This window comes from Populus euphratica, unplaced genomic scaffold, assembly GCF_000495115.2.
Source record: "Populus euphratica unplaced genomic scaffold, PopEup_1.0 scaffold152.1, whole genome shotgun sequence".
In the NCBI taxonomy this organism is placed as follows: Eukaryota; Viridiplantae; Streptophyta; class Magnoliopsida; order Malpighiales; family Salicaceae; genus Populus; species Populus euphratica.
Genome location: NW_011500040.1, coordinates 379,920 through 388,638, shown reverse-complemented (window position 1 = coordinate 388,638; position 8,719 = coordinate 379,920). Strand labels below are relative to the sequence as shown.

General features: G+C 32.8%; 1 protein-coding gene across 1 annotated transcript; it reads right to left on the bottom strand.

Moving 5' to 3' along the window:
- Window positions 1-2,229: 2,229 nt before the first annotated feature.
- Window positions 2,230-6,427, bottom strand: LOC105107237 (chlorophyllide a oxygenase, chloroplastic-like). The gene is made up of 9 exons (XM_011001089.1): window positions 6,288-6,427; window positions 5,472-5,708; window positions 5,277-5,381; window positions 4,766-5,041; window positions 4,399-4,546; window positions 4,108-4,292; window positions 3,872-3,984; window positions 3,024-3,318; window positions 2,230-2,882 (listed from the first exon to the last, which is right to left on the bottom strand). Exons 1-9 carry the CDS (start codon window positions 6,363-6,365, stop codon window positions 2,712-2,714), a joined length of 1,608 nt encoding a protein of 535 aa, XP_010999391.1. The 5' UTR covers window positions 6,366-6,427; the 3' UTR covers window positions 2,230-2,711.
- Window positions 6,428-8,719: the final 2,292 nt, after the last annotated feature.

The window sequence follows — 8,719 nt, the reverse complement described above, 5'->3', positions numbered from 1 at the left end:
TCTTTCCCTTTTTGCTTACCTACTTTTATTTTTCATTTTTCATGACTCATTTGTTTTTTCTCACTCCTTTTTTCTTCTTCTTATTTCTTCTCTTTTTTGTCTTCTTTTATTTTCATCAATTTTTATTTGCTTCGTTTTTTACCTTTTCCTTCGCTCATCATTTTTTTTTCTCTTTTCTCTTTTGTTTTTTATATTTCTAAAAGCTCTACATTAAATATAATATGCAAAAGTATTAGAATCATGAATCAAATGTAATGTTTAAAAATTTAATCAAATTGCATCAAAAAGATATTTAAGAAAAAAAGTTCAAACACAAGGGGTTTGGTTATGACAATATCGAGTGGACAAAGGAAATGGATTTAGAGATAGAAGCTAAAGACAGAAATATTATATAGGAGTTGATAAAGTTACCCACCAAAGAAGAGAAGATTAGGGTAGAGGAGAGAAGATTGGGGTGAAATCAATTTATAAAACAAAGCTTAATAGGAATGGAGAAGAGTAGATAAATACTCTTGGTTGATATAAAAAGGATACACTCAAAAATATAAAGTGGATTACGCAAAAATATTTGTATTTGTAACTCAATTAAATATAACTGAAATAATGATTTCACTTGTAACCTGAAAGAGTGGAGAAATTATTAGTTAAACGTAAACTCAACTTTATATCATGATGAATTAAGTGAAAAAGTATTTATTGAACAACATCCTCATTATGCACATAGGAGGTGTACAAAGTAAAACAAATGTTATATGAATATAAAAAAGTTTCTTAAGTCTGTACAATCCCTTAAAGTTTTATTTTATGAAAGAAATCAAAAGAAGTGCCCCCTGAATATACTTTTTTGAGGTAAGATCTCAATTGTTTGTCTATGTATCTATGATCTCATATTTAATAATGATAACCCACATGTAAAGACATTAATTCCTGAAAAGCCAAGTAAATCAGATTTGATAGGAGTGTGATACAAAAATAACTTGTATCTAGGCACTAGCACTATTGAAAATAAAAAACCTATAATATAAAGATATTAATTCCTAAAAAATCAAGTAAATCAGGTTTGATAGGAATGTGACACAAAGATAACTTGTATTTAAGCACCATCACTATTGAAAATGAAAATCTCCATTCAACGAATATTGATTTACAAACGAGAGGTATAGAATGACGCCACAAAGCCAGTTGTTTTTTGATAAATCATTTTCAGTTCTTTAGAGAACCATGAAAGAGAGATTATCTTACTAGCACACAGGCACACACACAAAGTGTAACAAACAAATTTTTTTATTAATTTGAATTCTCTACTTATATGTCTGGTTATGCCTTTTATCCTAACTCTAAACTTAAATAACCCCCTTTTAGGTAGACTTATATGAGACTCATTTACAATTAACCCAATTAAGTAATAATAACCCAAAGCTAAAAAGAAAATAATAAAAATAAAAAAATTATTATCCTAAATATGCTAGAATTAGATTTGTAACCGTTAAGAAATCCCAAATAAACTAGAAAATCTGATATGAAAATAGAATTAATTATAAAGTCTTCTTTTCTTGTTATAGCTAGGATGAATAAGGAATCCTTGTAAGATAATGATTCTGAAACATTTATGAATTCTTATCATATTTGAAAACTATATTGCATCTCATTAAAGATCTTTGTAGAACTAGAATATTCTCAAAATAAGCTGTCATATCCTTTTAGAAAAAAAATCTTAGCCAAATAGAAAGTCCACAAGTCAAAAAAATAAAAATAAAAAAATTCATACAGTCTCTATTTATCAGTATTGTAGTGCCTTTTTAAATTTTGATTGACTTGAATTTAACCTAAAGCAGTATAACATGTCAAGAAATTCTATGTAAAATTTTAGCTCGATCCAACGATCAGATTGAGAATTATAACTATTGTTATAAAACTGGATAATTACATATTTTATGTCAGAATCCAAATCTAATTATTTTTTCGTTGCCCGGATTGTATCATCATATTTAATGGTAATTATGAACTAATATTTTTTTTTTTTGTGGTTCTTCTCCATACTAAAATTGCGGGTTCAGAATCTTGCTTTTACAAATTATTTTTATTTGTGGACTGAAAGTTGCTGGCTGTAATTTGTCTTGATAGTTCAATGTTGGTTTGATTTTGTTTTATGTTGCAACAAAGAAGTAATTTGCAGAATGGAAGGTGCTTGATGATTTCGGGGAAAGAGAAAGGAAGGAAATGACAGGAAAAAAAAAAAAACCACTTCCGTTGGATAAAATAATAATAACAGTAATGTTATATGGTACGTACAAACAGAGATTTACATCTCGCAAATGTAAGAGATCATCAAACACTGGTGTTTTTTCTAGGGTTTGGATACAAATCTTGATGATGACTTCATTGGCTGGAAGAGAATCCAAAAGAAAAAAAGAAAAAGAAAAGGAAAAAGATTTTACTGTACACAAAATCAATAATGGTGGTGTACAGTTTCTCATGGTTTTACATGGGCTCTTTGTGTTGAACAGAGCACCATCATCTCTTCTCTGCCTCAGGTCAATTAACAGTTTCCGCTGAGTTTCTTATGACTCTTCTTTGAGAGACTAAAAGACAAATCACACGTTACAGTCTGCCGGTGCTTGGCTTTATTTGCGAGCGAATGCTAGACTGTTCAGATGGACGAGGGTGTCAATTACCGGAGTAGTTAATTCCATTCAAGAGTTTGGTTATCTTTAAGTTGATTTTTCGAAGGGTAATTGCTTTACTCCTTTTTCAACAGCATCTCTCCACAATCTATATCTTACTCCTAGTTTATCATAGGATACTGGCCAATTCCACACATTGGCACCGTTGATCATTCGCTCTTGCTGGCCGAGGACAAGGCGTAGATCCTCATTCAACACCTGTTTCATACAAGTCAGAATACTCCGCTCAGAGTTTCAGGTGGTGCCATGCTGGTGGCTTTTGAGTTCAAAGCTCAACCTAATGATCCATAAAGTAAAAATAAACATAATATAAGAGCTGGTCGACGGAAAATTATGTACCTGTTCAGCAAAATGTCTCCATAGGTAATGCATGAAAGGAACATGCTTCAGCACAGGAGCAAAATCCAGTGACATTCTGTATAATAACCTAGTCTTGTGTCTCGAGGAAGGCAAGCAAACATGAAGTTGGTGGAGGTGAGTTGCACACTCTCTGGTGCTTTGTCCCTCCAGTTTTCCAGGCTTTGAGATCCCAATGGTCGATAGCACCATGCAAGGTGGTCGAAATTCCATATCTATGGGATATGGGTCCCAATACCCTTGAAGGCCAGATGCAGGCGTTAAAAATTTCACCAAGCTGAGAGTTTAGATCACAAACAAAACAAAAGGATTTCAAGTCACCTTTCCTTATCCTGACATAAAGTTATCATCACAAGCACCATTAAATTGATTTCTAACACCAATCAGAGATATAGGGCTGATTGATCACATGTTAATGACTTGCAATTTGCAATCTGGATGGAAGTGCATTCCGACATACATTGTTTTTCATGTCATTTGAAAGGGAATAACAGATCCACCATGTAGAATCATTGTAAAAACTGAAATTTTCCCCTCTTAGTGTCTGTTTGGAATTGCAGCCCAAACAAAAACTAGTCAAAGTTAAAAAAAAACTAGCTTAAAATTAATTTTTTTATGTTTTCAGATTGTTTTGATGTGCTCGTGTTAAAAATAATTTTTTTAAAATAAAAAAAATTATTTTGAAATATTTCTAAATGAAACGTATTTTAAAAAAATAACTACTACCACACTCTTAAACTCTCTCAAGCTGGCATTTAATAGTGAAATCTTTTAACCATATTCAAAGATGTTACGTTCCAGCTCAACAGTAAAAAGATATATGAACAAACCTGGGAACGCTCCACCCCTTGGCAAAGGTTGATGTGTGAGTAAAAGGGGCATGCGCAAGATCCAAAAGGTTATCCAGAAGTAGACCATGTTCCACGGGAAGTTCCATCACAATCTATCATATGCAAGGCATAACATACATGAGATGACATGCTTGTTAATAAATCATGCAAGCGTAATTTGCAGTCTTTCATTTTTTTACAGAAGGTAAAAGTATCTAGATGAATCCAAATGATACCTCAGCATGGACTTGAAAACCTGGAGGAGGTTGTAATGACGGAAGGCTTGCTGCAGGAGGGTCACTACCAGGCCAAACCAAGATCATACCTTCTTGCTCAAAACATGGCAATGATTTTATCTTCACATTAAGTAATCGTGTGGAAGGCATTTTCTCACATTTTCCATCTGTTGAGTATTCCCACCCTGATATTTTTTTTTCACCAAATTTTCAATACTCAGTGATCTATTCTTTCTTTCCCTGCTTAATCACAAGCAAACATTCAAACCATTTACTATAATTCTCACTGACCATGGTAAGGACATTGGATTCGACCCTCATTCACTGAACCAAGGTGAAGCGGACATGCTCTGTGTGCACAGGTGTTCCGGACACATCCTGGTTTCCCATCCATACCACGAAAGAGAACCCATGGTTCCTCAAAACAATCAATTGGAATCTGAAACAGAGTGTGGTGAAGGAACTCATAAGAAGACATTCACAAGCTATTGAAATCACAAACGCTTCACAGGGGTGGCTCCTTCCCTCCCCTTTCAAAGTAAAATGTTAGCAGAATTGTAGCAATAAAAATGCTGTTATTTGCAATGGCTGTCGAGTTTCTTTCCATGATGTTTTTTCACATATACATAATGAATCACGATTGAAAAGAGTAGTTTACCATGGTGCCATCCTTCAGATCAGTGGAGAAAGCAACAGGATACCAGAAATTCTTCAGGTGAGGATGGTAAGGCTGAACTGGACCTGACACTTTCAAGTTTTTCCGGGGTGACTTGTTTTTTACAGTATCCAGAGATTGAGTTGAAGTGCTGGGAGAAGGGGATGCTTGGTCAGACTCTGCTGGGTTCCTGTCTTGTAACAGCCTATCATTGACCAATTCTTCCATGTAAGCTAGTTTATCTAAGGCAGTAGAAACCTTCGCTTCAGATATATGAACCTGTTATTATTCATGGGTCAGGCATCACAACGTTTATGGAATTGTAAACCTCTACAGCATCTAAAAAGAATTTGATGGTAAAAATTGAATAGTTTGCTTAATAGCATTGGATGAATGTATGTATCACTTGATCTGTGAAGTGGATACTGATCTAATGAATGTATGCAACCAATTAGTGCTAATTTGCGTCTCAACAGGTATGCATTTTCCATTAATAGAGGGTAGTTTTCCAAACCTGTCTATGAGCTTGGGATAACTCATCTTGCAACTCCGCAAGCTCCTTCTTCATGGTACCAATAGACTTGTAATCACGAGCTAAGGGATGTAGAACTTCCACAACCTGCAACCATATTTCTCAAGATGAGACTTGAAAGTCACCTTACTAAGACATTCCTCTCGGTTTAAATTAAAGTAATGAATTTCAACAGACCTTTTCATGAAGGATCATGATAGTAAGCAGATCTTGCCGAGCTCGCCAATCACAGTACTGAATATCATATCTCGCCACTTCAAGTGCTTGATAAAAATCCAAGAACTTCCCTTTAAACTGTGGCATCTTAGACCTCGGATCCTCCACGTCGAAGAGTGGACCCCATGTACTCTTCTTATCTAACAACACACCTTCCTCCCCTAATACTGCAAACACCCTAAATCCCCCTCTAACGCCCTGAAAATCCACAAAGCGATCACAATTGAAGCCATAAAAGTTTACCATAATCTTAGCAGGAAACGATGATCACTATCTGACATGGAACTAAAACAATAAGAGAATAAACACGAGTAGCATGGTCAGCAACTGTGAGGGTACGGAGATGACTATCATCGCTATCTAACTTAGAACTGAACAAGCCAAGTAAATTTTCCTTCAGATTATCATAAACTAAGATCAATTTAACAAGACAAAAAATTCACATCTTTTGAAGGTAAGCACCAGTAACATTGCTAATTCAATTAACTCAATCAATTTTCCTCTAAATGAAGTAGACCACAGCCCCTGCAACGACAGCAGAAAACCTACCAAGAATTCCTATATCTTAGTGTAATCATATTCTGTATAAAGTTGAGAAAATATCATGAAAAGATTTTAGGAAATGAACCAAAAGCCATTTTTTTAATATCCCACAACAGAGAAATATAGTCAAAGAAGAAAGATACAACAAATATCTCATGATAAGTATATCTTCAAATAAAGTTAGCAAGAACCCAGATAAGCGTACACACAGGTAAATAGAGGAGAAAACATTACCTTTTTACAGTTGAGCTTAGATGATCTACATAGAGAAAGGGGCACAGAGAGAGCTGCAGCAGTAGCAAAGGCGGTCATGGCGTTTGAAACTTTGCAGACAAAGCTGCCAGTAAGAGAGATCAAAAAAAAGAAAATCCATATTTAGAGGGAGAGATTTATTTGTTGATAAGAGGTTGGTGTTTCGCGCTATCTCCGCTGGCCTCCCATGGGCTGCCATGTGGACAGACGTGGACTATGCAGTCTACCACGTGGCGACTCCTTCTTCCACATGCTCTCTCTTGTCTGATAGAAGTGGATTCTTGGTTCTGGCAATTGTTGGGCTTTCTGCTTTCATATCTTGCCAGCTAGGATTCTCTAGATATCTTTCTCTATCTCTGTGTTTTTCTATTTTGTCTTTTTATTCTGCTACTATTTGTTTGTTTTATTTATATTTCTTTCTTTTCTTTTGTTGATTTTGAAAGTTTTGGAGGTGAGATTAACTTGCAAGGTAGAGCTATGCTTATGATAAATGTGATGTGATGTGAATTAAAACCATATCCTCCAATTATCTTTTGTTAGTTTGCTATTAGATTTGGTGCCCGTAATCCATGGGTATTTTTTATTTTACATAAAAAATAAGTAGCTTAAAGAATTTCAGATTAAAGTCATTGGTTTAATTAATAATTTAAATAATATAAAAAATCATTGGTTTAATTACTAATTTAAATAATATAAAAAAACATGATAATATTAATAATAAATAAACCAGAAAAAAACAATGAATTTTTTTTAAAATAACTATGATTTCATATGAATTATCAAATAACTCAATATTTAAGAGTGAAAAATATAAAATAAATAATTTAAAAAATAAAAGGTCCTATAAACGGAATGAACTCGCAAATTTCACAACCATGGATATAAGAATGTGATAATTAAATAGAAATAAAAGTAGAAAAAACAATTTGAAAGATAAAATTGAAATAAATAAATTTAAAAAATAATTAAAAAATCAATTCGTGTTAGCCTTTAAAACCAGGATTCTACTCATGAATTCGAGACTAACCCCATATAAAGAACATCAATTCAAAACTAAAAAAAAAGGATTAAAAAAATATTAAATTAAAAGAAGAAGAAAAAAACCAAGCAAAGTTAGACGAACTTTTAAAATCTAGTCTAATCTCTAATACTCACAACCCGTGAAATGCTGGATTCGGGTTCTATCAAAAAGTTTAATTCTCAACCAATTTAATTTTGAATGATGAAATTATGAAAAAAATAAAAAAATTGCAAAAAAAAAAGATAGCAACAAAAGAATGAGGATAAAATTTAATAGAAAAAAAATCCAAAGATGAAATTAAAAAAATTGATTCCAAATAAAAATAGCAATAAAAAAAATAAAAATCAAGTTTAAAAGACTAAAAAATCAATAGGGTGAAATTGAAAAAACAATTGATAGATTATTTCTAAATTAAAAATGATAAGGGCTAAAATTGAAAAACATTTGTAATTTTATAGATTATTCAAAATTAAAAAATAATAATAAAAAAAGAACATAGACCAATTAATAAGGAAAAATAAATTGCAGGGGCTGATTTGGATTTTTAAAGACGCTAACATTGAATTTGAGGTGAAGAGGAAGAGAGAAAGGGTAAAAAAAGAAATAGTCATTCACATCAAACTGAAAGTGCTTTTGAGACTTTTCATTAGAAATATTGAGATCTTTCAAATATTGTCATTCAAAACAGTGTTTGGTAGTTAAACAACCCCTTATTTGTCGTTTTAAAAGCACAAGGGTCGTCCATTCTGTCGTAGGGGTGACATCGTCTGGTGACGGTGGAGATTCTCTATCGTGTCTGCTGTTATGGGGTGTTGTGTGTTCAAAAAATTACGATTAATTTTTAGGAATCGTCACCTAGTATTATGGTCACTAGCAACCTATGGTCTGTGAAAGTCTGAGTAAATGATTGGTTGTGCAAGGGGAAGACGCATCAACCCTAGTGCACTCTATATAAGGTAAGTTGCATTGTTATTTGATTATTTGTTTTTAGGTTGGGTTTTTATTTTTTGATCTTATCTAGGGCTCAAAGCAGATCTCTCTTCATGAGAAGGCCTCTACCTTATCGAGTTAAATCCTAATCGTTCTAAATTTTAGCATCACATTTATTTATACTTTGTATCTTTAATACCTGAGAGTGTACTTTATCGTGTAATTTTACACCTACAAATATTAAAGTCTACATCTGATCCTAAGAAAAAATTGATTTTTTTTTTTTGATATTTTGATCAAACCTTAATGGATGATCATAAACTGGTTATGATATCCATTTTTGGGTTTTCAAAACATGAGAAATATGCAATTTTTAATGAAAACATGCTTGAAATTTTTTTTAGAATTTGACCGTATGCATGAAAATAATTTTTAAAAATAGAAATTGATTTAAAAAAAATTT

Coding starts and splice junctions, on each gene's coding strand:
- LOC105107237 (XM_011001089.1), bottom strand. CDS start 6,365: ATGACCGCCTTTGCTACTGCTGCAGCTCTCTCTGTGCCCCTTTCTCTA. Junction 5,709..6,287: donor CTAAGCTCAACTGTAAAAAG/GTAATGTTTTCT, acceptor GTGGATTTTCAG/GGCGTTAGAGGGGGATTTAG. Junction 3,319..3,871: donor AAGGGGTGGAGCGTTCCCAG/GTTTGTTCATAT, acceptor CTAAACTCTCAG/CTTGGTGAAATTTTTAACGC.